The 27,992-nt window shown below is 51.1% G+C and overlaps 1 protein-coding gene across 4 annotated transcripts in view; it reads right to left on the bottom strand.

Annotated features, from left to right (window-relative positions):
• Positions 1–27,526, bottom strand: part of RIPOR3 (RIPOR family member 3) — a 73,687-nt gene extending 46,161 nt beyond the window's left edge. For all 4 annotated transcript variants that reach the window (XM_029219412.1, XM_029219411.1, XM_029219413.1 and 1 more), the window contains exon 1: positions 27,168–27,526. Coding sequence is in view for 2 of the 4 variants with exons in the window: in XM_029219411.1 (XP_029075244.1) it covers positions 27,168–27,170 (3 nt within the window). In the remaining 2 variants the exon portion in view is untranslated. The remainder of the gene's footprint in view (positions 1–27,167) is intronic.
• Between the last annotated feature and the right edge of the window lie 466 nt (positions 27,527–27,992).

Here is a 27,992-nt window from a genome sequence, read left to right as displayed (position 1 = left end):
ATGGAAATTAAATGCACGTAAAGCATCAGACTACGTCATAAGGGCACATAGTAAATGCTTAAGAAACATGAATGTTGTACATGATAATGATTAGAAATCAGCTGGTGGCTGACAGCTAACAACAGTGGGCCTGTGGTTGTCAGAGCTCTGCCCCACACTAGGGGCACAGGAATGAGCCCCAACCCGTGTCCTGGGAGTCAGGACCTGAAAGTCACAACTTTGGAAACAGTGGGCGGTATGTGCCCAGCGTTCTTGGTGGGGTGAAGCCCAGGTCTCGAGCTCTGAGCCCCCCTCGGAGTCTGGTGCAGGCCTGGGAGTGCTTCGCTCCTCAAGACCCCCTTTGCTCTGGCTTCCCTGAGGAGGAATTCTGCTGCCTCACTCTGTCCCCCTCCATCTCAGTGAAGCCCAAGGCCGGGGCCTGTTCTCATGAGGAAGAAGCTCGCCCTGGACCCAGGAGGAGAGGTGGGTCCAGTCTCCGGGTTCTGTTCCTGGCACTTGCCCTTACCAGCCCCATCACACCTCAAATTCTCCAAGCTCCAAACCCTGGGGCCCCTCTCTGACTGCCCTTCTCATTCCCTCCCATCCTCAGAGCAGCTGCTGAAGCCCCCGCACCCTGGCCCCAATTAATCCTCCCGCCTCTGTTCCCACTGACCCCAGTTCCAGCCACAGGAGGCCAGAGTAAGTTTCTAATTACACGCAACTTGGCTGCTGGGGTTGCCAGTCAAATCCACAATGAGATACCACTTCACACCCACTAGGATGGCCGTAATCAAAGAGATGGACAGTAACAAGTGTTGGTGAAGATGTGGAGAAACTGGAGCCCTCGGGCACCGCTAGTGGGCACGCAGGACAGGGTGGTCGATTAGGAAGATAGCTTGACAGTTCCCCCAAAAGGTGAAACACAGAGTTTCCATATGACCCAGCAATCCCACTCCCAGATATATTCGCAAAGGTATGAAAACACATGTCCACACAAAGCCTGTACACAAATGTTCTTAGCAGCATTATTCCTAAGAGCCAAGAAGTGAAACCCCCCAAATGTTCATTAGCTGTTGAAGAATAAGCAACATGTATGCAGGCTCAGTCGTCCAATGGGATAGTTTTCACCACATAAAGGAAGGAAGTACCGACCTATGTTACAACATGGATGAATCTAGAAAACATGATGCTGAGTGAAAGAAGCCAGACACAGAAGGCCACATATTATATGATTCCACTTACACAAAGTGTCCAGACCAGGCAAATCCATAGAGACAAAAGCTGGATTCGTGGTTGCCGGGGGCTGGGAGCAGAGGAGGGTGGGCGTGACTGCTCAGCGTGCGGGATTTCTCTCGGGGGCGTTGAAACTGTTCTGGAATTGGATGGTGGCAGTAGCTGCACCACTTTGTGAAAAGGCTGAAAGCCACTGAATTGTACACTTTAAAAGGGCGTGTTTTCTAGTATATGAATTATATCTGAATTTTTTTTAAACAGGTTTAAATAAAAGTGCTGACAGCAGCTTGCTAAGCGCATGACCTTGCACAGGTGATGTGTCCTGAGCCCGCAACTCCCCATCTGTGGAATGGGACTGACCACAGTGCTGCCTCGTGGGTCCGCCGAGATCACATAAGAAAACGCAGGAAAGCAGCGCTCGAAGAATGGAATTTGTATGAGGAGGAGTCTCAAGACTAGTATAAAGCTGGGGTGGCCTCCCAAGGGTCTGCTTCCCCCAGCAGCTCTGCTCCCTTCTATACTTGCTGCCTGGCTGACTCTCCTCATCTTTCCACCCCCGCTTCCTGGCTTCCCTGGTCCCTCTGCCTGGAATGCCCAGCTTTTCCTCCCTCAGCAGGTCCAGACCTGCCCCTGCCTTCAGGCGTGCCCCCAGCAGCTCCCCCTCTGACCAGCTCTCCCTGACCCATCAGAGCCTTAGGGAATGCCGTCCCCTTCCAGAGGCCCTTAGAGGGAGGTGCTGATCACAGGCTGAGTCACACTGAGAGCTTTCATCTCCTGAGCCAGGCTCTGGGCAACTCGAGGAGAAGGGTCACATCTGATTTTTTTTTTTTTTTTTTGGCCACACCGCGAGGCAGGTGGGATCCTAGTTCTCCGACCAGGGATTGAACCCGTGCCCCCTGGATTGGAAGCGTGGCGTCTTAACCACTGGTCTGCCAGGGATGTCCCACGTCTGATTTAAGTGTGTCCCAGATTTCATTCATTATCACCTTTACAATTTCCCCCATATTTGAGTGCCACCTGTATTATAAGTTCCTTAATACTTTTTAAAATCAGCTCACTTTTCAGGGCCTCCCTGGTGGCGCAGTGGTTAAGAATCCGCCTGCCAATGCAGAGAACACGGGTTCGAGCCCTGGTGCGGGAAGATCCCACATGCTGAGGAGCAACTAAGCACATGTGCCACAACTACAGAGCCTGCGCTCTAGAGCCCGTGAGCCACAACTACTGAGCCCTCATGCCATACCTACTGAAGCCCGCGTGCCTAGAGCCCATGCTCCGCAGCAAGAGAATCCACCGCAATGAGAAGCCCGCACACCGCAACAAAGGGTAGCCCCCGGCTCACCGCAACTAGAGAAAGCCCGCGCGTGGCAAGGAAGACCCAATACAGCCAAAACTAAATAAATAAATAAAATTTTTAAAAATAAATAAAATCAGCTCACTTTTCAAAACATAGATGAAATTAGAAAGATGCTTCTCATAACTGTAAATGAAGAGCCAGTGTCATTCCCCATCAATAGTAATATAAACAGTAACTGCAAAATATTCACACTGAACACAAAGCCAAGTTCAAGGGCCAGTAGGCATGCTTGCCTGCTGAGCCTCTGTGCTTCCAAGGGGGAGATTAGTGGGTCTTTGGGAGGCATCAAAGACATATTAACAAGTAGAGACTTTCTCGGCATAATCGGGACTGAAAGATACCTGAAACGGGACTTGCACGTGATCCGTGAGTCACTGTTATTTAATTTCTGTGCCTCCTGAATTATCTTCCCTCATCTCCCACAAATTGTGGCTTAACATCTCCTTTCCTGGCCCCTCATCTAAGTGGGACCACCTCTGCCCCCCTTTCCCCATCCCGGCTTTACTTTTCTCTTTAGCCTTTAATACCATCCGCTATTCTATATGCTACATTTTCCTTGTCTGTCTGTCACCCCGGCTAGAATGCAAGCTCTAAGAAGCAGTCTCCTGCTAATGGCCCAGCATCCCCAGAAGGTGCCTGGCACCTAGGAGGCTTCAGTAAATCTGCTGGTTGAATGGATGGACGGATGGTTGGATGAATCTTGTACGTCCAGCAACTTTGTACTATCTTACACTAACTTTGTATCAAATCTTACACATAGGAGATGGCCCAATAAACAATTGTTGAGTGAGCAGGTGAATTAATGAATCCATCCATCAATACATTTCTGCCTGGACAGTGAAGCTGTCAGTTTTTAAGATAGCCCAGACTTTTTCATGTGTATATGTTTCCAAAGTCCCTGATTCTAAATTCTTCCTGCAGATTCTCTCCAGGACTAAAGGAATGGAGCCTTTGCCAAGAAAAGTGTTTGAATTCTCAGGCCTCCAGTTTAGATTAAATGTGATGGTTTACCAGGAAAAGAAAGTTGGGGACCCCAAGAAGTTATGGGGGGCTCGAGGAGTGGGGAGAGCATTCTCCAGGGCCAAACCCCTCCTTGCCCCCTTGCCCAGCACCCTGGTACACTGCCAAGCCGGAGAAGCCCGGCAGACACTCAGGTACACTGCAGTTACTAAGTGATCCTAAGTACATCAAGATGGGTGCATTGACGCGAGCCACTCAGAGAAGATCTGGAATGAATTGGAGGGTTGTTAAGATCGCCAACTTAAGCCTCTTCTCACAGGAAAAATATTTATTTCACTGAGCTCTGCTTTTTGGAAAGCTGCGCGTGTAACAGTCTACATCGATCTAGCAGAGTTTTGGCTACTGCTGGTTTTTGTCTCTTCTGTCGTGTGTGTGTGTGTGTGTGTGTGTGTGTGTATGTGTCCACGATTATTAAGCAATCAGCCAGAAGACACAGCCAGGACACTCTGCTCTACTTTCACCAGAAAAAAAAATAGACACAAACTGAGTTCTTGCCTTGCAAGGGGCAATTGCCTCTCTCCTTCCCTTTCTATCTGATATGCTCTCCCCACACCCCACTCCGGTTTGCGGGAAAAAAGTACAGACAAGCATGAGGAAGCAAGTAAAACTAGCTCACTCCTACTCTTCCAAGGAGCATGATTATCTTTTAGTGCACCGTGTTCTTTCCATTCCTTTTCTACTCTTCGGAGCCGAGGGGCCTGGGTTGGAATCCCAGCTCTGCCTCTTGCTGACTGTGTGACCCTGAGAGTCACGTCACCACTTGGAACCTCTGTTTCCTCATCTGTAAAATGGAGTACTAATAGCACCCACCTCTTTGGCTTATGGGGAGGAGTAAACAAGAAAGTATGTAAAGAACTTAGCGGAGTTTCCAGCACATAGTAAATGCTCAATAAATGGTACCTATCCTTACAGGATCAATATATACAATATTTATACCTTATTTCTCATGAAAGAGTATAGCATGTACATCTCCTCATTTCACTATTCTCACCGGCATTTTTAATGACTACAAAATAGCTCATTGCAGGACTACACCGGCAATATTTTTTTTCACTATTCTCTACGAACAGAAATAGAGGATGCTTCCACAATATCACAAAGATTGCTGTGACAAACTTCTGCAGTGTCAAATCTTGGTCTGCAATTGAAGTTCTTTGGGATGAATTCTCAGAAGTGTAATTATTGGGTCAAATGGTATGAACACTTCTGAGAACCTCAATATATCAGATTTAGCCCTGCAAGTTGTTTCCAGAAAGATTTCCCACAGATGTGTATGACACAATCCATCTCACCACGTCCCAGCTGCACTGAGGATTATTACCTTTTAGTTGTTGCTAATTTGATAAGCAAAAATTTCACCGCCTTCTTTAATTTGCATTTTTAAAAATTTTGCCCACTATTTTTCTAATACTGATTTTATCAGCTACAATATGTTGAATGCTTACTATATGCCACACATGGGCTAAGGGCTCTCCATAAAATATCAATATCTTAATCAAACTCTGGATAAGAAGTGGAAGCTGGGGCTTGAACAGATATTTGTACACCTGTGTTCATAGTAGCATTTATTCACAGTCACCAAAAGGTGGAAGCAAGCCAAGTGTCCATTGACAGATGAATGGATAAACAAAAATGTGGCCTATCCATATAATAGAATATTCTTCAGCTTTAAAAAGGAAAGAAATTCTGACACATGCTACACAATGGATGAACCTTGAAGACATTATGCTGAGTGAAATAAACCAGTCACAAAAGGACAAGTATTGTCCGATTCCACTTACATGAGGTTCCTAAAGTAATCAAATTCATAGAGACAGAAATTAAAATGGTGGCTACCATGGGCTGGTGCAGGGGGAATGAGAAGTTATTGATTAATGGGTAGAGAGTTTCAGTTGGGGAAGATGACACAATTCTGAAGATGAATGGTGGTGATGATTGAACACAACGGTGTGAATGTATGTGATCCCACAGAACCATACACTTAAAAATGATCAAAGTGGGGCTTCCCTGGTGGCGCAGTGGTTGAGAGTCCGCCTGCCGATGCAGGGGACGTGGGTTCATGCCTCGGTCCGGGAAGATCCCACATGCTGTGGAGTGGCTAGGTCCGCGAGCCATGGCCACTGAGCCTGCGCGTCCGGAGCCTGTGCTCCGCAACGGGAGAGGCCACGACAGTGAGAGGCCCACGTACCCCCCCCCAAAAAAAAATCAAAATGGTAAATTTTGTGTTATATATATTTTACCACGTCAAAATATCTTTCCTTTTTTAAAAATAAATTTATTTATTTATGGCTCTGTTGGGTCTTTGTTGCTGCGTGCGGGCTTTCTCTAGTTGCAGTGAGCGGGGGCTACTCTTCGTTGCGGTGTGTGGGCTTCTCATTGTCGTGGCTTCCCTTGTTGCGGAGCACGGGCTCTAGGCTCGCGGGCTTCAGTAGTTGTGGCACGTGGGCTCAGTAGTTGTGGCGCATGGGCTTAGCTGCTCTGCGGCATGTGGGATCTTCCCGAACCAGGGCTTGAACCTGTGTCCCCTGCATTGGCAGGTGGATTCTTAACCACTGCGCCACCAGGGAAGTCCCACACAAAAATATCTTAATCAATTTTTGTAACATCTTGTGAGGTAGATGCTATTATTACCCTCCCCCCTTCTTTAAAAGATGATGAAACTAAGGATCAGGTGATGAAACACGTTCCCAGAGTCACACAGCTTATGAAGTAGTAAAGACAGGCTTTAGATGCCAGGTCGTGCCCTTAAAGACTATGTTATCCTACAAGAATTCTGTAGACACATAATCAGAGGGAAAAATTCAACCAAACTCAAGGTAGCAGGTGGAGTTAGCAGGCACCCCGTGCCAGATGGAGCTGTTGGCCCTCAGGGTGCAGAGTTCAGTTCTAAATTTATTCTCTGATCTTCTTGTGGGTTCTAAATTTGGCCAAACAAGTTCTTCCAGCCTAATCGATGACGTGAGTACATTGTTTTGAAGATCAAACCTTTTTCCTGGTATGAAAGTATAAAATAATGCAGGGTTTGTTTGAAGAAGCAGCCCAGTTGCCTGTCAACAGCCAACCGAGGATAATCCTGGGCTTGCTGACGGTGGACACACGTGGTGACTGACAGATTTCTCAGGAACAGTGATTAACACTATTTCCTGAACCAAGTCTGAAATTCTCCTCCTGAATGAACCAGAAACAGAGCCTCAAGAAAAAGCTTGGGAAAAAAATTCTAACCAGAACCAATCTTAAAATTTTCCTAAAATTACTAATTAAGAACAAAAGAGGACTCCAGATAATCTTCAGGCCAGGGAGAAATTGCAGTCTTCGGAGACTCATGGGACTCAGCGTGTGGGTCCCCACTTCTCTGGGAAGGTGTCAGGGTGGTTGACTGGTCCAAGACCCCTTCTCAGACATCTGGCCTCCACCGGGTTGGAACAACCATGTGACCTTCGTGGTCTGGCCACTGATGACTGAATAAGTGTTGGAAACTGGACCCAGGAGAGACCATCCACTCACTGGCCAGAAACATACAACTTCTGGTGCTTGGCCTGAAAGGATGAGCCTGGACCTCTGATTCCCTCCCTCAGTAATACAAATGAAGAGACATGGAAGGACATGTTGGTGCAGATACTTGAGCTTAAGGGTCATGGATATTTGGAGTTGGAATGGCCATTCCGGGAGCACACACACACAGATGTATGTGGAAGAGGGACAGGTGCTGTGGCAGTCTGGATCCCTGTGACAATGTTGAGTGACTGGATCAAGCTTCACCTAAAACCTATGCTACCACTGGACTTTTCCATACATGACCCAACAAATCTTTCTTCAAATTAGTTTTATTAGATTTTCTTTGAGTTTGGTGTTTGTTTTGTTTTGTATAATCAAAAGGAACATCTCTGTAACCGTCCAAGTCATCCCCTTCTTACCTAGAATAGTTACAGTAGATTTATGATCCAGAGAACCCAAACACACCACGCCAAAGCAGGTAGAAGCCCTTTGAGACAGTTAGGATTCAAAGCTGTGTCCCTGAATGTCCCTAATGACAAGCTCCTCTGTAGCACTTGGAGGAGGGGCAAGGAGGTGAGGAGGGTTTTGCTACAGGAACACGCTGTCCTCACGACGACCCCTTCTCAGCTTCAGAACTGCTGTTATCACAATCTCTCTGAAGGTCCTGGACAAAGGGTGAAGCCCGGAACTCCTGAAGCTGAAGGGCAGGTCAGGGGCCTGGGAGAGAAGGGGGAGAAATATGTCTTCCGTTTCCCCTGGCCCCCGCAGAATAGCTGTTGTCCACAGCGAGTTTAGCTGACAACAGGGACAAATAGTAGTCACTCAGCAGACAGGGCCCCAGCGCTCAGGGCGCTCCTGGGGCTGAACCCAGTCTCGTCCAGGCAGAGCGGCTCGGCGGTCAGTGGTAGTTCTGGGATGCGAATCGGCATCTAATGGGCTCCAGGTGTGGCACCTTTTCCAAAACGCTGCAGCGAAGCTCTGCCGACTTCGGGCCTTTTTCTGTGGCCACATCTGCCCTCGCATTTCCCTTCCAGCTGGTTCCACAGTCAGCAGCCCCTCCAGAGGCTCCGAGGAGCTGACTGCTGATGCAAAAAGGATTAGCTGCAAACTGGACTCTCCCTCCAGCCTCTGCCAGACCCACCGGAGGTGTGGGTGTGTGCAGCCTACCTGGGAGCCTCTGCTTTTGTCATCAGTCAGGCTGCCTTGATTAGGGCCAGACCCCGCTGAGGACGGGGAAAGCCAAAACGTATTAAAAGTAAATTTCCAAAGGAAATAAAGAAGCAATAATAATTGGCCACATCTGTGAAATCGGGTACTTTTTTTAAGTGCCGGGTCCCAGGCCTGGGTTTGAGCTCAGGTGGTGGCCATCATAGGCGCTGCCGTCATCACTGCCGTCCCCCCCACCTCACCCCGGGGGATCTGTTGTAGGTGGTGAGGCACAGCACCCTCAGGTGTTTCTCCATCCGGGCCCCCCCAGCACCCTCTTTTGGGTGTTACATCACTGCCCTGCCACGGTTTGGTTCCTATTATTTCCCATGGGCCCCCAGGGGAGTTGGCTCAACTGGGACCCCGATACAGATTCAAGTCCTGGCCCCCACTGCTCATGGCCGTGCAACTTGGGGGAAGTCAATTCTCCTTCCTGAGCCTCAGTTTTCTCACCTGTACAATGGGGGGCTTGTTCTAGATCCGAAGTTTTCAAACCGACTGCACCTTTCTGTGGGCCACAAGCTTAATGTCACGACTGGCATTTAGTTACATTACTCAGCCTCCCCGGTGACGTTTCCCCAAGGGCACACCTGTGCTTTCTGGGAACGAGCGCGTGCTTCTCTGAGCCCACCAGCACCCTGCACACTGCTGCTGGGGGCAACGGGCCTAATGGCTCTCCAGCGGCTCACACATTCCGTTCTGCTCCTCTTCACCACGTCTGCCAGTCCAGGGCGTGTGGCTCGGTCAGAGCCAGGGTCAGGCAGGCCTGACCAGGAGCCCGGCTCTGCCCTCACTCAAGGGTGGCCATGGGCAGGGTGGCCACAGGCAGCGCGGCTCCCTCTCTCTAAGCCTCTGGTTCAGTGTCTGTTCATAAGGAAAATCTCCACTGCCTCCTCCAGGTGGTCATGGGAATTTGAGTTAAGATAATGCAGGCAAAGCTCTTAGCTTAGTGAGAGGCACACGGCGAGCCCAACGTCAGTCCACACAAATTACTAAGTTCATATCCCATACATCACCGTAGGCTCCTTGAGGTCAGGACCTGCCTTCCATACCTCCCTACGGCCCAACAATCAGCTGGCTGTTTGACACGTATTTTCTTGCTGCGATTGGGTGACGCTGAGCTGGGAGAATAATAGCTATGTCAGGACTTACTCTCCACTTTCTGGCTTCTTAGCCGTTTCTCCTTCCCTCTAAGACAACCCTGATCCCCGTCCCCAGGAGGGAATAACTTCAGCATCACCTCCCATTGAGAACGCGTGTCTAGTAGAGCACGTTCCTGAGTTTTACTATACGTAAGGTAGGGCACCAAAAGCCCGTTGAGATCTCTGTAGATGGACAAGTGGTTTGACTCGTGGGCTCCCCACCAATCGTCCTGCCCACCAAGCTGCACTCAGCTCCAGGGGATATTCTCAGCAAGAGCTGGGTCAGTGGCCGAGCTTTCTGGCTTTCCTCTGACCTCAAGTCTATTTCTTTACCACGTGCCGCAGCTGTCTGCAGTGGAAATCTCCACTGAGGGACAGACCTCCTCTCAGTGCTCAAATCAGGCAGAATCCCACAGGAAAGGAGGCTGGCCAGAGTCAGGAGGGTTTGGTCCCTGAGTTCCTGCGTGACACTGGGCAAATCACAACTCTCAGAGCTTTGGTTTCCTTTTCTCCATCCGCTTAGGAGAGAAATTGCAAAATCATTTCGGCTCCTGCTCTAACACCAGCTGGTGGACACGGGTTGCTTCCAAAGCGATATTGAGACAGAGTCTGAGGCTCACTGGGAAAGGGTGCTGTGATCCATTAGCAATGTCCGCCAGGAATTGAAGGAGGGAGGAATAGTGTTTTGGTGGCACGCATACTGGCCTCCCCAACCCAGATGCTTTATAAGGCTCCTCAGAGGTGAGAACAGTTCAGATTCTTAAGATCTCATTGGATCAGGCAGAACTTAAGAAGATCTCTCTGTTGATCTGACTTTGCTTCTAAAAGCACCACAGGTTTCTCATGACGAATGATCCCTTACGACTTTTCAGTGCACACCACTGAGACTCATTCAGACCACCACATCCTTGCAGCCACCGTGACGGGTTCAGCCAAGGAAATCTCCTCCAGTCCAGGTCACTGGAAATCAGTCCTAAGATCCCCCACCCCTACCACCCCACCGGATCCAGCCATACCTGAAGCTACACCGAATCCTAGACTTTTAAATTATGTAAGCCAATACATTCTCTTTTTGGCTTGAGCCAGTATGAATTGGGGGTTTGTCACATGTAACTCAAAGAGTCTTAATGTAGCAGATTCTTCTTTTTTCCCAGGCAGACCCCAGAATGGGGACCAAAGTGGGTTTAGCTAAAATGACAGTGGGAACAGTTCGGGGGTTGTTTTTGTTTTTTCTCTTTGATCCAGTCAAGACAAGAGGCCTAGAATGCAGACACAGGACACAAATTTCTTCAGATGGAGGTGCCTGGAAGACCCTTCCTGAGGGGTTTCTGTGATAAGAGGACATCCGCTTTGGATAAGTAGAGTCAAAAAGGAGGCAAATTGTCTGGAATATATCCTTTTATTCCCCCCCCCAAAGTTTTCAGGACTGCTGTCTCCTTAGCTTCCTGGGACACTGAGTCTAGCTTGGTTGAATTTGTTTTAAAACATCGGCATAGATCACACATACCCTTGGGAGGGAACGTTAACCATCAACCAGCAAAGTTAATGTCCCTTCACCCCCTTCTCCTTCAGTTAAATGGACTGGAATCTCCACCCCATCTCCAGAGGGCCCTTCCCTGCCTTGTCCTAGAACATTTCAAAATTGGGTTTCTGCTTTAAGTTCTTGACATATCCTCCCTGCAGCTCTGCTCACTGGCCTGGCTCCCTCAGGCATTTCTGGAGTCCAGCTCTTGAAGTTTTTTCCTGGGGCAAATTCTTTTCTCCCCCACCCCGCCCCCTATGCAGAGACCTGACGGGCACAGTAGCGGTGGGAGGATAGCAAAGGCTTCGGAGCCAGACAGACCTGGGGACAAATCCTAGCATGCCACGTTCTCACTGTGTCATCACGGACAAGTTGCTTAACCTCTCTGAGTCTCAGTTTTCCTTTCTGTAAAATGGGGATAATAACACTACTCACTGTGTCTGTCTCTGAGATAATGCTTGCCCAATGGCTGACATAGTAAATGGTAGAGTATTAGTATTTATATCATTCTCATTTAGATCGGCTTAGGTGGGGGCAGGAAGGAAGGAGGATGGAGAAGAGAGAAAGAGGAGAGTGTTTGGGAGCCCTCAGAACTTCCGCATCATTCTACCCTGGGTGGTCCTGACCTGTTCTCCCCGGCTGCCCTAGTTTCAGCATGCCAGGTCACCCCCTGGAGAACTGTCGGCTCTACCCTTTCAGAGGTGACAGACTGACCTCTTTGCTCCCAGGTAGGGAGACTGAGGCTGGGCCTCTGCCAGGTCATAGGGTCTGTTGACAGAACTGAAGCTGTGACATGGTGGCTCTGACCACCCGGTCTCTGGTGCTTTGTCACAGCAGCCCTGAATGGGCTCAGACAGTCATTACACACCCACATTGCTGTGTGTTTCTCCTTCAGCGCGTTTATCACAACTGTGACTGATTAAGTGTGTGATCATTTCCGTAACAGGTAATCATTTGAAAAATATTACTGCGCTTTAGTCTCTGCCTTTGTGGGGAAACAGCCCTTCCCCTCCTGGTCTTCAGATATCCACCTGCCCGGTGAAGATGTAGATTTGTACAGAGGAATAAAGAGCAGGACCATGGTTAGACTCAGTTCCTCATAACCTAAATAGATTTTGCCACGAGACAGTAGCCTTAAAAGCCTCCACTGTGAGAAAACATTTTTTTTTAAGTCCCTTAGCTCCCAATGAGCATAGCAATTTCCCAAATCACTGAGAAAGTAGAGAAGGTCTCCCTTCACCTGTGACCCCGGGCTTGCTAACTATGGCCGAAGGAGAGTACATAGAGGAAGCAAGGACACCTCTGCTCCTCTCAGCTTCAGCCCAGAGAGGACAGGAGATGGAGGAGAACAATGGTGAAAAGCATGGACTTAAGGGCCCCTGGGTCCACATCCCAGCTCTGCCACTTACTAGCTCTGTGACCATGGGCAAGTCATTTCACTTCTCTGTGCCTCAGTCTCCTCATCTGTAAAATGGGACTAAGAGTACTTCCGCACAGAGTTGTTGTATTAAATGCCTCTCACTGTTGTGGCCTCTCCCGTTGCGGAGCACAGGCTCCGGACGCGCAGGCTCAGCGGCCATGGCTCACGGGCCCAGCCGCTCCACGGCATGTGGGATCTTCCCGGACCGGGCACGAACCCATGTCCCCTGCATCGGCAGGCGGACTCTCAACCACTGCGCCACCAGGGAAGCCCTATTGGTGTTTTTATACAAGCAGGGTCAGCTCCAAAGGCAGGGGTTTGTGCTGATCCTCTGGAGGCTCAAGGAATAAGCTGCACTGACACCACAACCCACCAGCTAGGGATGGGGAACCCGGAGATGCAGCAGGTTGAAGAGAAAGAAGCCCCGTGGTCCACTTTCTCTGGCTACACGGGGTCCCCCCATAGCCAGGATGGGACTCAACACGTCCCTACTCAAGTGGGGGACATGCTGTTGGGGGAGGGGCTGAGTGACCGCAGCAGAGGCAGGCGGTGGACTGCCTGGGCAGGGGGCCAGATGAAGTGGTGATGGGAGGTCTGAGCCAAGGTAGAGACAAGCCAGCCAGGCAGGGCTCCAAGCCCAGAGCATGAGTTCTTCCAGCCGCCAGCTTTAGCCACAGATGCCAGAAAGGCAAGCAGTGATCCAGGCATCAGACGTGGCTGGAGACCCCGTCTTCTCCCCTCCATGGGGAACCTCGTCATCAGCATCCCTCCCAGACACACAGACTCAGATGGCACTTAGAGAGGGGGCTGAGCGGGGAGCAGAAGGGAATCTGAGACTGGGCATTACCTAAAGGCCTGAAGTCCTGGATCAGATTAAATCTACCAGATTAGACTAAATCTAGCATTTTTCCTTGTTGCCCTAGAACTGGGGTTTGTGAGAAATCTCAGATCAGTTACAGGAAATAAAGATAGTTTTCTCTGCATACACATGTGACAGTGTGAGGAAATGTGCAGCCACCCAATGTAAGTCCCCAGGATGGACACTCCTGTGGGTAGGAACCACAGCTATCCTGTCCAGCACTGTGTCTGAAACATAGTACATGCTCAGGAAATGTCCACTGAATATGTGAATGGCGACTCAATTCTGACTCGGAGTGGTAACAGACAGGTGGCCAATCTCTAGGACTGGGGAAGAAAGAACTCTTTTCTCAGCTTCCTTTGGGGGGCGGAGGGACAGGGGGGCAGGCTTTGGAGTCAGACCCAACTGGGTTCAAATTCTGGCTTGGCCCTGGTGGTGGACAGATTCCAAAGCAGCCCCCAGCCACCCACCCCTGCTGGCAGCCACCCTGTCCTCTTAAGTATGAGTTGGCCCAGTGACTAGCTTCTAATGAATGGATACGGCAAAAGTGATGGGGTGGATATCATCTCTAAGATGAGGTTATAAAAGACAGTGACTCCACACACACACACACACACACACACACACACACACACACACACACACTTTGACAGAGCAAGCTGACGTGCTGGAGAGGCCCACGTGGCTGGGAACTGAGGGCCTCCCACCAACAGCCGTGGAGAAACTGCATCATGCCTGCACTGCTGAGAGAATTTGGAAATGGATCCTGCCCCAGTTGGACCTTGAGGTGACTGGAGTCCCCTGATCCGTTGATTGCAGCCCATGAGAGGCCCTGAAGCAGAGGATCCAGCCGAGCCAGGCCTGGACCCCTAACCTGCAGAAACTTTGAGATTTTAAACACAGGCTATTTTAAGCCATTAAGTTTTGGGATCATGTGTTAACGCAGCTACAGATAATACAGCCCCTCGTTACCTCTGTGCCCGGGAACCAATTACTCAAACTTTATGTGTTCCCTCATCTAAAAATGTGCATAATGATAACTGCTAGTATTATTGCTCCTGTAACCTCCTCACCTTATAGCTTCATCGTGAGGACTAAGAAAATGGATAAACGAATGAATGGCTGGGACCCCTGGCTGAGCATTGAAAAGATCACAGAATCGGGGAATGAAGCCCAAGCGTAGGTTGGAATGAAGCTGTGACGAGCCCTCACTGAGCAGCTGTCACAAGGTCAGCGCCCCACCGTCCCACGGGGAGAGGTCCTCCACCACAGAGAAGCCTTACCTCCATCCTCACTTTGCCGACCGGGGCCTCCTGGGGTTCCAGAGGACTGTGCTCACAGCTGCCTACCACCGGGGCGCCCAGCATCCCGTGACCTCCCCCATACCCCGAAGCTGGGTTCTGCTGTCCCTTCTTCATGGATTATGTTCCCCACAGGGCTGCTGTTACCCAAAAGCCGGCCAGGCTTGGCGCCGTGGAGATAAACAAGCCGAGAGCCGCTGCATCTGAGAGCTCCAGAAACTGGCCTTTGTGGGAAAGCTGCAGCCAGCTGGCACAAGTGTCACGGCCTGGCCGTGGCCCCCGAACAGTCAGACCTGGCGGTGACAGGACAAAGGGGAAGGGGTCAGGCCTTAGCCTTCACATGGCAACAGATGCCTGACTCCAGATTGGGAGAACAGACTTTCAGGCCAGATGCTGCTCACAGGGCCCGATGACTACGGTGTCTAGCGCTCCCCACCCCAGGCCAACGTGATCCCCGCCCCTAAGCTGGACCCGCCGTGTGGCTCACCCCAGCCCCCCGGCCCCACAGAGACGCGTGTCCGTCCCTTCCTCTCATCCAGGGTTGGAGCCCCCTGAGCAGAGGGCCACAGGGGCCACATGGCCGTTGTCTGTCCTGCTGTCGCTCCGAAGACGGGAATGTGAGTCAGACCTTTGATGCCCACAGGCATGGAAACAGGCTGGCGGCCCATGGGCGACTCAGCTGTGGCAGGTAGTGGTTTGGGGGTAACCCCAGCCCTCCTCCTGGGTCCAGCTGATCCCACAGCTTCTTGGATGCCGGGCACATGGGCTGCCCAAGCGGGGTGACGACCACTTCGGTACTGGGCTCTCAATTGCCCTGAGGAAGCAGAAGGCTCCCGCCCAGCGGGCAGCGGGTGAGTTAGGAGCCTGGCCCTGGAGCCACAGCCGGAAGCCGGTGCGCTGCTAGCCTCGGCTCTTCTCCATACGCGGCCAGCCCCGCACCGGATCGCCGTCCTGACAACGATGGTTGGCGTTAATAAGAACTTGCTCTATGCCGTTAGCTCAGGACATCCCCGCAAGCCCCCAAGGGAGGTCTGTTACAATCTCTACCTTACATTCTGACCATTCTAATCAGAGGGTCAGGTGGGTTAAATCAAACCCAACTCTGAAAGATCATGACCTACTCATCATTCGCCCACGTAGGGCTGTCTAAGGGCTGGACGCAGAGGGATCGGGATTGGAACCCAGGCAGTCTGGCTTGAGGCAGAGCTTTCTGCCATGTGTCTGTCCAGCCCCTACCTACTCGCCAGGCCCATCAACCGCCCACACAAAGTGCCGCGGGCTGGCTCCCCAGGGGCCTCCAACCCACTCACTCTCTCCACTCTGACAGAGCAACTATTTCCTGGCCCCACAGCCCCAGTTGTTGGAAATCACAAGTTTTCTTTCCTGACCCCTAATTGCACACGTCTCCCATTAGCCAAAGCAAGTTCCTTCCATGGCGGCGTGATAAAAAGTGAACTGCGGAGCGTCATCTGGCTGCGCGCTCATTCGTCTCTGTCGGAGCCCCATCCCAGCCCCACCAGGCCCTACTCTCCCCTTGCCGATGCCACCATCAAAGAAACAGCCCCACCAATGCTGCAAGGCCGTGGCCGGGCCCGGCCCGAGAAGTCGGGGCTCGTCGACCTGCCAGAGTGAATCACTTTGCGAGCGTTTAATAGCATTGTCTTGATGATGAATAAATCACACCTTAATGGACCATTTTTCAATTTGTAGCCCCCAGTCAAGACTCCTAAAATGTCCCCAGATGTGAGGGATGACGTGGCACGCCAGCTTCCTACCCGCAGGAGACCCGGGCACCGGCAAACGGAGGCAGAGCACAACCTCAGGTTCCCACGATAAAGACAAGAGTCCTCCCCTGTCCCTTTAGAGCCTCTCTTGGGGGGATGTTTCTGGAGAGAGGTGCGGGCCGGGAGCGAGCCTATCTCAGATACTGGGATTCTGGGAAGGAAAGTATGGCAACCCCAAGCTCTCGGGGGGGAGATTGGAGCGTCTCGAAATCTTGCCAGCTTTGGAGTTAGAAAGAAAAGGGTCTGAAGCCCAGCTCTGCTCTTTGCCAGCTGTGTGACCTAGGGCAAGTCAGTTCACCTATCTGGGCCTCAGAGATAGTCACAGGACCACTTCACACAGCTTCAGAGAGGGCCAAATGAGAGAAGGAATAAAAGAAGCTCAGAGAAGTGCCCGGCACGCGGTGTGTACTGCTTCAATAGGTGGTGAAGGGAGTGTTAATAATGGCGGATATTTATTAGGTGGTATCGTAAGTTGAATGGTGTCCCCCCGAAATCCATGTCTACCCAGAGGCTTAGAACGCGACCTTATCTGGAAATAGCCTTTGCAGATGTAATTAGTTATGATGAGGTCGTCCTGGATTAGGGTGGCCCTAAATCCAATGACTGGTGTCCTTATAAGAGGAGAGGACACACGGAAGAGGGCCAGGTAAGGGCAGTGAACACCTGCTCCTTCATTTGTTCTCTCGTTCGGGGCGGGTCCAACAGCACACTGGGCGCGGACACAGGGCTGCCAGCATCCATGGTGCAGGGAGCCCCCTGACCCTTCAGATACTCTGGAAGAATTCCTAAGGTCACCTCTGGATTTGCCCTCCCTGGATTTTCTACAGTCGCCCTGTAGTCGGGTACAGAGGAGGGGGAGAAACCCAGGCAAAATCACACTTCCGAACCAATCCAGCAGCAGACATTCCTCACCCTGGGTCAGGAGTGTTTGTCTATCGGGAAACAAGAACAGTTCATCTGAGTTTCTTCACCCTTTGTCCCAAGAGGCAAAAATGTCAGAAATGTGCAAGAGCTCTGGCCACAGAGGGACACTGTATCTCGCCCCCGCGGTCCATTTCCTGCACGGGGCTGAGGGTCAGGGTGAGGGCCACTGCCCTGAGGGTCAGGAGAAGTGGATCGGCCCCTGCTGTGCCGCGGGCTGGCTGTGGGGCGCAGGGTGAGGCTCTCCCATCTCTGGGCCCCGGTTTTCTTATCTGAAAAATGGGGGTGTTGACGCCTGATCCAGCATTGCATGGAGTTAAGTACCAGCAGATGGCATAAACGCAGGTCAGGTCATATTGGGTGGTTTTCCTCTATTCTCTCTAGGGGGCTCAACAACATGAGAAATGGGGTCTTCCGTCAGTGCCTCCCTCAGACCCTACTTTATAACCAGCGGACTTGGCCCTGTCGGTCAGTGCATTTGATTCACTAAGTACCCACTGCGTGCACGGCACTGTGCTGGTTTCTGGGAGGATATTTACGACTGTTAACACCGAAGATTAACAATACCAGCAGTAGCCAGCATTTATTGAGCATTTGCTAGATCCAAAGCATCATGTGCTTTGCCTCATTTAATTCCGAAAACAAACCTACTAGATAGGAATCGTCAGAACCCCCATTTCTGAAAGAAGACTCAGTCCAGAGGGAGGACGACTTGCCCAAGCCCACACGGTTAGGTTGGACTCCGTTTATTCTCGATTTCAGACCAGATGCTGCGGCCTGCAAGTACCCACGGCCCAGTGGGCGAGGTGAGCCTGGACCCTCCCATAGATGCGACGTTCCTAACCTGAGCTTGTGTTTCTCGTGCCCGACACAGGGTCAAACATTCCACCAATGTTGCATCGCTGAGACCTCCCAAGACCTTCCTGAGGAGTTGTTACCATTATTGTTATTATCCGGTTCATACAGATGAGGACACGGAGGCCCTGGGGGTTACATGGGTGGAGAGCTGAGAAGTCAGGACCAAAATCCGGCCTTCCTGACTCCTCCTGTCCCCGCAAAAGGGAGCCGGACACCATGGTACTAAATCCATGCAGAGACAGCCAAGAGTATTGGAACAGAGATCCCAGGGGTCTTCCTGGAGGAAGAGGACCACAAAAGATGGGCTGAACCTGCACAGATTTCCTCTGTCCAGGCCAGCTCAGGCATTTGCCAGAAACTTGGGGACAAGATGGCCACACTCCTCTGAGGGACTCAGAAGGAATCTGTCCCACCTGGCTCGGGAGGGCCTGACCCTGCCCTGCCCCACAGGCCGGTCTGCATGCCAGGCCGGGGCTGGCTCATGGCCCACTCATCTCTCCTCATTCTGCAGGCCCCGGGGAGGAAAGTCCAGAGCCAAGGTTATCGTGGGGTTCACATACCCCGGGGAGGGGTGGATACACAAAGCTAAAGGTCATTCAACGCAGCATGACTTGCAATCACAAAAGATTGGAACCGATGTCACGTCTATCAACAGGGTACTGGGTTAAGATACTTTGGTACAATCACATATGACTCAAGCGTCAGAGGAGATCCTGAGTCCATAATAAAAACTGACGTTTAGGAAGGACTTTACACGTGGTCAGGGTCTCTTCCAAGTGTATCCACTCATTTGGTCCTTACAGCAATCTCAGGAGGGACCACGACCATCACTTTAAAATGAGGAAAGTGAGCACAGAAAGCTCCAGTCCCTCGTCCACGGCTCGTGGCCATGAACAGCGGAGCTGAGATTTGGTGCGGGCAGCAGAGGCTGGCTGGGGACCAGCCTGCCACATGCTCTCCCAGCTTCTCTGTCTTGACAAGAGCCCTGGCACCCTTGGAACCCGGGAAGGAAGAGAGGCACGCAGACACCCTTCAGCCCTCCCTGCCCTGTGCCAGCCTGCGGAGCAGGTGCAATTAGAAGAGGCTTGACTGAGGCGTCCTCGTCTGAAGTGGATTCTGATAACTCAGCCGCTGTGGTAGCCAACTTCCCCTCCAGCCAATTATGGCCCGCGGGGCCCACTGATGATTTTTACAGCCTTTCCTGGAGTCATGACAAGGAAAACTAAATGAGCTACAGGACCCCTTTCATCACTAACAGCCGGGTATCACGGTTGGGGGCAGAGGAAGGAAAGAAAAATCACTTTTCTCCCCTACTTTGAGCTAATCAAGAGAACTCGAGCCTGGACGGCCAACATGTTGGTGTTGAGAAAAGCTGTTCTCAAGCAGAACTAATTGGCAACAGAAATGGAATCTTCCCCCCCCCCCAGTAAAAGTATAAACATGCTTTCTCCCTGGGAATTACCCTTCAGAATAGGTATTCCAGACGTGTGTGTGCAATGGCCCGAGCATGGCCTGGAGTGGACGTCTCCACTCCTGTTGCCCAGCACCCCTGCCCTTCTCCCAAGAACAGCAGCTAGCTTTGGGACACCTCAGGCCCTGATTCGCCGACACTGGTTTGGGTAAAATTGATTCCCCCTCAGCTCCAAGGATAAGCCTTTTCAGTTGCTCATGCCAAGGAGCGTATTCCAGGGATATTTCAGGAATGGGCATACAACCCGACAAGAAACAATACGGCACAAGAAAGGAACACTTCATGAGGCTTCTGGAAAAGAGAGCTCTTGCCACTTTAGAGGTGCAGAGAGGTGAAGTAATTTGCCTAGAGTCACACAGCACAGTGGTAGGGGATCCAGGATTTGAACCCAAGTCTGTAGGACTGAAGAGTTTGCAACACTTAACTGCTAAGCTCTACCAAGCAGGGGAATAAACTCCAGAGGAAGCCAGACAAGCTGGATCCAAACCCAACTCTGTGTGATTCCAGGCAAGTTACTTAACCTCTCTGTTCATCAGTTTCCAGACCTGTAAAGTGGGGCTTATAAGAGCACCTCCACTTGCGGGACCTGAGGGTTGAATGAATTTACAGCAATACATGTAAAGTGTGTGGAAAAGTGCCTGTCTCACGGTGAGGATTTACCCTTACCCCCGTCACACTGTTTCCCACATGTGATGAGAGTCAGATTAAATAAAAGCAGGGGAAGAGGAGGAAGGAGAGGTCGATGCTATCAGGCTCGGTTCCCCTCCGGGAGCAGCCGTACCACAAAGATGTGGCACATCAGGAACCCACAGCCCGCTCAGGCTTGGGTATTCTGACCTGGAGAGACAGAGTCGATGGCAGCTGGGCCTGTCTATGTGGTGGTGGTCGAGATCCAGGGGAAATTCCACTCATTCAAGTGGCAAAAAAGTAAGACATCTGACAAATGCCACATGGTTGAGGGTGGGTGTGAATCGGTACAGCCGCATTGGAAAATAGTTCAGTATATTATTTCACATTCCCTATGACCCAGCAGTCCTACTCCTGGGTACACGTCTGAGACACACGCCAGCGTGAATGTACTAGGACAAGTGCAAGAATGCTCAAAGCAACTCTGTTTATAACAGCAAACAGACAAGTGGAAACAACCCAAAGACCCATAGACTCGGAAAACAAATTCCGGCATACCGCAGAATAGTATACAGCAGTGAAAATGAATCAACAGCAAGCCACGTGCAGCCGTAGATGAATTTCAGTGATAAAATGATTTAAGAACACATAGGTACCACAAGACAACATATATCTTTTTATAAAGTTCAAAAATAAGTAAAAGTAAATAATATATTATTATGGCATAAATATGTGAGTGATAATACTATTTTTTTAAACAAGAGAAATCAGGATGATGAAAACATTCCGGAGATGGATGATGGTGATGATTGCAAAACATTGCGAGTGTGCTAAATGCCACAGAATTGTACCCTGGAAAATGGTTAATATGGTAAATTTTATATTATGGATATCTTACTACAATTTTTTAAAAACCAAGGGAAAGATAAACACAAAATTCAAATAGTAGCTACCACAGTGGAAGGAGCACATACCTGGTTATAAATAATTGTCACAGCTGTTTGTGGGTTGGGTGGGTAAATAGGGACATTCTATTGTCTCTTTCACCTGGGCTGTGATTAATTCAAGTCACCTGAGGTCCATTTTTTAAAGACTTGAGGAAAGCTCTCTGGACCTGGATTTGGGGACCAGGGATCTAATGGGTGCCACTGGGCAAGTGAGAAAAGACCTTGGGCAGTTCCCGCTGCTGTCAACCAGGCATCAGCCTATCTGGCATCTGGCGGGTGGGTGCAACCAATGGTCTGGAGGCACTGCTTAAGCCCACCTCCTCATGCCTCCACCTGCAGGGCCTTCCCCTCCCCTCACTCATTCTCCCCTGGGGAGTGAGTTTGGAGGGCTAGGCTCGCTCCTCAGCAGAGGGCTGCCGGCAGCACTGGGTGGTGGGAGAGGTGATTCAATTCAAGGGACAACACGGTCACAGCCACCTGGCCAAGACAGAATCCGAGTCCCATCACCCGCCTGACTCCTGGGTTTATCCGAACTCAGGTAAGAAAGAGGGGGTTGTTTACCGGGTCCTCCAAGCCCACCTGAGACAGACAAGGGGGGTGTGAGTACAGGGGCCACATGAAGAGCCTGGAACCTGGGCCTGGTTGGTCTGACGGGCACATGTGAGGATGCACGATTCCACAGACTCTCACTGTTTTGCAAAGGAGCGGCCGCTTGGTGAGTTAGCACGGGCTATTAAAATGTGGTATTCATAAATGAAATGTAGCATGCAGCTAGAGGTTCCCAGGGACCCTAATTCAGTCTGACTGCTTTGTCACCCTTGGCAACGTAGCAAAGCGAATATGCCATATGTCTTAACTGAGTACCTACTATGTGATACAGCACTGAACAAAACAGGCCAAAAAAATAAATAAATAAAAAACCTGCCCTCAGGAAACTCACATTCTAGTAGAGGATATTTTGAAAAAGAAAAATAATATATTATTTTTAGATGATGGAAAGAGGTATGGAGTGAGCCATGTGGAGATCTGGGAATGAGTGTCCCAGGCAGAGGGGAAGGCAAGTGCAAAGGTCCTGAGGCAGTACTGAGCCTGGCTCACTTGAGAACAGTGAGTGTGGCGAGGGGCAGGGCAGGGCAGAATCTGGAGATGAGGTCCAGATTTTGCGGGGCCTGGTGGCCGTGGTTAGGAGCAGGGAGCCAGGCCTATGGGAGGAGGGTGTCCTGAGCAGAGGAGGGGCAGGATCTGGCTTCCTTTTAATAAGACCTGCTGGCTGCAGGTGTAGAACAGCCCATCAGAGAGGCAAGAGGAGAAGCAGAGATGTCTGTGAGGAGGCAACCACAACAGTCCAGAGAGGGATGATGGCCACGGGGACGAGGGTGGCGGCAGTGGAGGTGATGGGAAGCCAGCAGCTTCCAGAGACAGGTTGAGGGTAGAGCCAATAGAATGTCTTTTTTACTGAAGAGTGGAAGCAGCTGGGCTCTACTCATGTGTTTTGCAGTCACGAAAGTTTGAGACCTGGTTTGAAAATAGAGATGTGGTTGTCAAAATGGCTCCCTTCTCACAACCTCCTGGGGCTTCTGTTATGCAGGCATTGAAAGGAGTGGTTTAGGTCTTCATGTGCTAACAGGGGAAGACACCGGGGTGTATTGTCAAGTGAGACAAGGAAGATGCAGAATAAAATGTAAGAATGACCTCATTTTTGAACATTAAAATTACATATACGAGTGAATGAATGGTCTGGAAGAACAGACGGTGGTTACCTGGAGCGGGACCCACTGAGATTTAAAGTCAGGATTGCCCTTCCTACATGCAAAATAAAAGAATCCAAAAACCCTGGTTTTAGCTCCTTTTAAGATTGCTGCGGGCAGGGCTCGCTTCCTGCCATCCCAGCCTTGCTTCTCATAGGCGGCCAGTGTCCCCACCTGGGCCTCCTCCTTGGCTAGGCCTGTAAGAAGGCAGAACAGGGGAATGAGAAATATTTTCCTCTCTTGCTTGCGGGCCTGGGAGACTGGAAAGGGCCCACCTGGCTCCTAGGCTTTCTAAAAATAGAAAGTTGTCTGAACTTTCCAATAGGTTTGGCTTAGCTGTTCCTCCTCCATGTTCCAAGACGCCATTTTGATTAGAGAATCACGTGCTATGCATGAAAATCAAGGATGGCAGGAGCGAGACCTGAAAAGGGATGGAATTTACAGGGAGCTGCCCCTGATGGGACCCGGAAACGCCCTGTGAATGTGGAGGGGCGGGGGGGGCACGAATGGGGGGCACTGAGAATGCAGGGACCCAGGGCCTTTGTGCTGCCTGAGCTGGGGCCCTGGATGCAGCCGGTGCAAATAACACCTTCTGACCCTCCCAATCTCTGCATCCATTCCAGCGCGTAGAGCAGGAGAGAGGAGTTTGGCTGTTGGGTTTGTTTGAGGCCAGAGGAGGAAGTTGACGGATTGTGTCCAAGGCCCAGTGCCTGGAGTTTGAATCCCTTTGGGTGAGAGCTGAGGACAGTCCATGACAAGATTTCTAAGACCCTGGGCACAAGCATATATGCTATGGGGCCAGTGGTGTGTTGGTAAAGGTTTAACAACCAGCTTTCCAGGGGAAAGTGTATGTGTGGGTATGCACGTGCACACATGTGTACAAATATAGGCACTTACTCATGCTTGCACACATAAACACATATATACTCAGGTTTACTATAGATTGTATTGATGTAAAGGATGTATAGCCCACAACTTACATAAACAGAAAATGTACAATAGCCCCTCCTTTTGTAAATTTCATATACTCGGTTGATTCACACAGGACATTTTTGTTGATTTTTGCCCCCAACTCTTGTATCTGTTGTCACCCTATGGTTATAATTGATGAGCGACTGTAGTTCTTTCCAGAACGTTGGCTGATATCTGCCTTTACCTTAAGGACTGAGACAAAAATGATACACCAAAGTGCAGGTCGGAACTTCCCTGGTTTGTCAGCAAAGTGTGCAACTTCCCTGCTTCTTGGTGTTATTCCCACTGTAACAATTAGAGACATGACGCACTTTTATGTTTAACCTGCATCATCCTTTTCTCCCTCCCTTTCTTTGTCTAGATCACTTTGTCTGTTGACCTAGACAGTCAACAAAACAATAAATCAAGCCCTGAGCTGTACTGTTTGCCAATTCCCGTAGTGTAATTACTCCCACCATGGCCGACTTCAGGCTACCAACTTAAGTCGCAAAAAATGGAATTGGGAAGAGACCTGCAATAGTGCACTGTTAGGGGGTGTTCCCACCAGACAGACACACCGGACGTGAATATCCCCAGGAGAACCAGTAACAGTAATATATAGTTTTAAAAACTGGAAAGTGATGAGTTTTGAGCACTTACGACCTTCGTTTTTTGTTTTTTTTAATTTATTTCATTTATTTATTTTTTGGCTACGTTGAGTCTTCGTTGCTGCGTGCGGGCTTTCTCTAGTTGCGGTGAGTGGGGGCTGCTCTTTGTTGCGGTGCGTGGGCTTCTCACTGTGGTGGCTTTTCTTGTTGCAGAGCACAGGCTCTAGGTGTGTGGGCTTCAGTAGTTGTGGCATGCGGGCATCAGTAGTTGTGGCTCGCGGGCTCTAGAGCACAGGCTCAGTAGTTATAGCGCACGGGTTTAGTTGCTCCGTGGCATGTGGGATCTTCCCGGACCAGGGCTCGAACCCGTGTCCCCTGCATTGGCAGGCGGACTCTTAACCACTGCGCCACCAGGGAAGCCCCACGACCTTTGTTTTTAATTAAATTTATTTAACTAAAAGTTTATGTAGCTTAATTTTTAATAATGGCTCTGGTTAGCAACGAGTTCACCAAATTCCTGAAAATCTGACAGTCGGCTTTTGCAAGCCGGTCCAAGCTGGCTCCAGCATACCACCCATGCAGGGACCACATGGCAGAGAGTGTCACGGGCTGGGGAGGAAGCCCTTCCCTCCACCTCTGCCCAGAACCCAGAGCAGCTCAGGCACTAAGCAGTTGGAGTCTGGCCCCACCAGATGGGTGCTGGCAACAGTGAAGCTTCTCCTAGTGGCCTTGGCGGCAGAGGCGAGGGACCAGTTTGTAAGCCAATGTGAAACATCCCTTTGGAGCTCCCCAGAAAGAACTGGGGGACGCTGGGGGTGCTGAGCTTCCAATGACACATAGGTGAGGGCTCTGTAAGTGGCAGACATCTGGGTTAAGTCACTCTGTGCCAAACCTAAGCTGCGGGACTGAGCTGGGCTTTCAGTGTTTCATGAGGCTTTTCTGAAGCTTGCGGGGCCCTAGGACTGTTCTCGCTGACAGCAGTCACGGGGCACTGCAGGCCAGCAATCACTTCTTCAAGCGCATCTTAATCCCAGCCTCCTCCGGCGCCTTCCCTGATGCGCTGGGGGACTCGCGGGGAGATTTTCCTCCTCTTTAAGCTTGTGTCTCACCCACGTTTAGAACATAAGTGCCTTCCAGCCAGAGTCATAGCAATTTAGAGTTGTAAAGAGATTTTAGAGATTTCCTAAAATAATCTCGTCTTATAGATGAGAGAAGGGGAGTGACTTGCACAGGATTACAGAAATCAAGGGCAGAACTGTGTAGGGTGACCAGCTGTCCCGGGACTGAGGGGGTCTCCTGGGACAAGTTGGTCACTCTTGAGCTAGGACCACCAGTCGGGTCTCAACTCAAGCCCAAGGCAGAGGGTCTGGGCCAGTCCCAGAAAGAAAAGGAGCGAGTACAGAGCTGCTGCGGGATGGAATTTTCCAAGGGAAGAGAAAAGAGGAGGCCATATCTGGGTGCTGGGACTTCCAGCTCTACCCAGACGGCTGGCACCCGAGGGATTTCCCACCTGCCACAGCCCTGCTGTGGATTTCCCCGCCCTTGATGTAACATGCATCCTCCTTGTCGCTGCCAGGGAGACACTAGCTGACTTTATCTGCATCTTATCTCTTGGCTGCTGTCACCACAGCTTCAGGGATGTATATGCAAATAGCCTACGATAATATTAATATGTGATTCCCCCCAAGGGAGGCATGTGGAAAGCACTGTATGTGTTTCACAATTCTGTTTTGTCCAGAGGAGCAGCGGGGGCCCAGAATGATTCGAAACAGATTTTTGAAAAGGCAAAATAAAACTGGAACAAAACCTCATAGAGGCATGTGCCACTCTCCCCACCCCCAGCTCTCCCCACCCCTGCCTAATATTAACTCTCTTCTCTCATTCCCCGGGAGCCTCGTACAGCAAGGGGCATCAGGCCCTCTCCATTCAAGCCGGGAGCCCCTGCCCATCCCTGGGCTGACATACCCTCTAAATAGTTGCAGGCTGATCAGCCTGGTGCTTCGTCTGTCCCACTGCTCTTCTTCCTCGTACACGTAACACTCCCCTGACACCCTCTCCTCCTTCACCTCTGCTTCCTGGGATAGTCACAGACTCAGAGAACACAGAAGGCCCAGCTACTCCTGGAGGCGGAGAGCTTCTGAGATCTGATTCTCATCTCTGCCACTGACCAGCTGTGTGACCTTGGGCAAGTCACTTCATTTCTCTGTGCCTCCATTTGCTCAATGTACAACGAGAATAAGAGTAATAATCCCTGTCCTGCCAGGGGCTCATGGGGATTCTCTGAGCTAAAGCTTCAGCAAAGCCTGGCACAGTGCCTGGCATGCAGCAGACCCACACAACATAACAGTTGTAGGAAATTCCCTGGAGTCCAGTGGTTAGGACTCTGCACTTTCACTGAAAGGGCCGGGATTCATTCCCTGGTCGGGGAATTAAGATCCTGCAAGCTGCCCGGCGCTGCTAAAAACAAGGAAAAAACAGCAGTCATAGTAAGGGCCCCTTAAAGATCACCTAGTTCAACCCGTCATTGTAGGGATGGACAAAGGGAGGCCCAGAGAGGGGAAGGAAGTTGCCCAAGGCCACACAGCAAGATGCTGCCATCTCATCTCAGCCTCAGCGCTTGGGGAGCTCCAGGTGGGATGTGCGGATGCCCTCCTCACACCCCGACTCCCTCTAAAGTCTGGTCCACGCCAGCTGCACACGGAGCAGTCGCTCCGCACTCACCATCGAGCAGGTCTCGACATTCAGGGCCGTGTCACGCCGTCCTCCTGGAAGGAACCCGGCTTTCTCTATCGCTGAAGCGAGCGTCGGCTCCCATCGGCTGCGGGGCTCGGGAGACCAGCCTGTAGGGACTGGCCGCTCGGAAGATGGCCTCGGAGGGGCCCCTGCCCGCGATCTTCCTCGTGGTGCCGTGGGGACGGCGCGCGGCCGCCAGCCGGGCTCCGATAAAGCAGCCTGGCTCTTATCCGGCCTGTGTCAGGGTGCAGGCGGCCGCGGAGCTGGGGCTCCAGGAAGCCCGCCTGGGGCCCCCCCGGCCGGCCCCGTTCCCCCCGGATGCTGCCTGCCGCTCTGGCCGCGGCCGATTGCCCGTCAGTGTCACTCTGAGCTCTGCCAGGGAGAATTCCATGCTGGCCCCCTGCAGGCGGAGCCCCACCCCTTCACGGCCCACCCCCACTCGCATCTTGGCAATGGGACCGGGAAAGGCAGCTAATTTCAAGTCCGTACAGCGTTTGTGGTCGTGTCCTGAACTCTCCACGATTAATCACGGAGCATCTGATTTCTGCTTTGCCTCAGAGGGGGGTGTGGGGAGGCCTGGAAGTTTCTGTTTACTCATTCTGCACCGGGCTTCGTGCTAATCACAAACAGACGGGACCCAGCCTCCCTCTCGCTCCCCCGCCCTCTTCTCCCTCTTCTTACCTTGCCACTTTCGGGTCGCTCTCCTCACTCTTTCTCCTTTCCCTCCTTTCTTCCCTCCTTCCCATCTGTTCCCTGCCTCTGTCCCAGACCAGGTCCTCCGTACACCCCTTCCTCTGGTCCTGGTTCCCCCCA

The sequence above is a fragment of the Monodon monoceros genome, unplaced genomic scaffold (assembly GCF_005190385.1).
Source record: "Monodon monoceros isolate NGI ecotype Baffin Bay Population unplaced genomic scaffold, NGI_Narwhal_1 Super_Scaffold_13, whole genome shotgun sequence".
NCBI classification, from domain to species: Eukaryota; Metazoa; Chordata; class Mammalia; order Artiodactyla; family Monodontidae; genus Monodon; species Monodon monoceros.
Note: the sequence above shows the minus strand (reverse complement) of the source record. Positions and strands in the feature narration are given on the sequence as shown.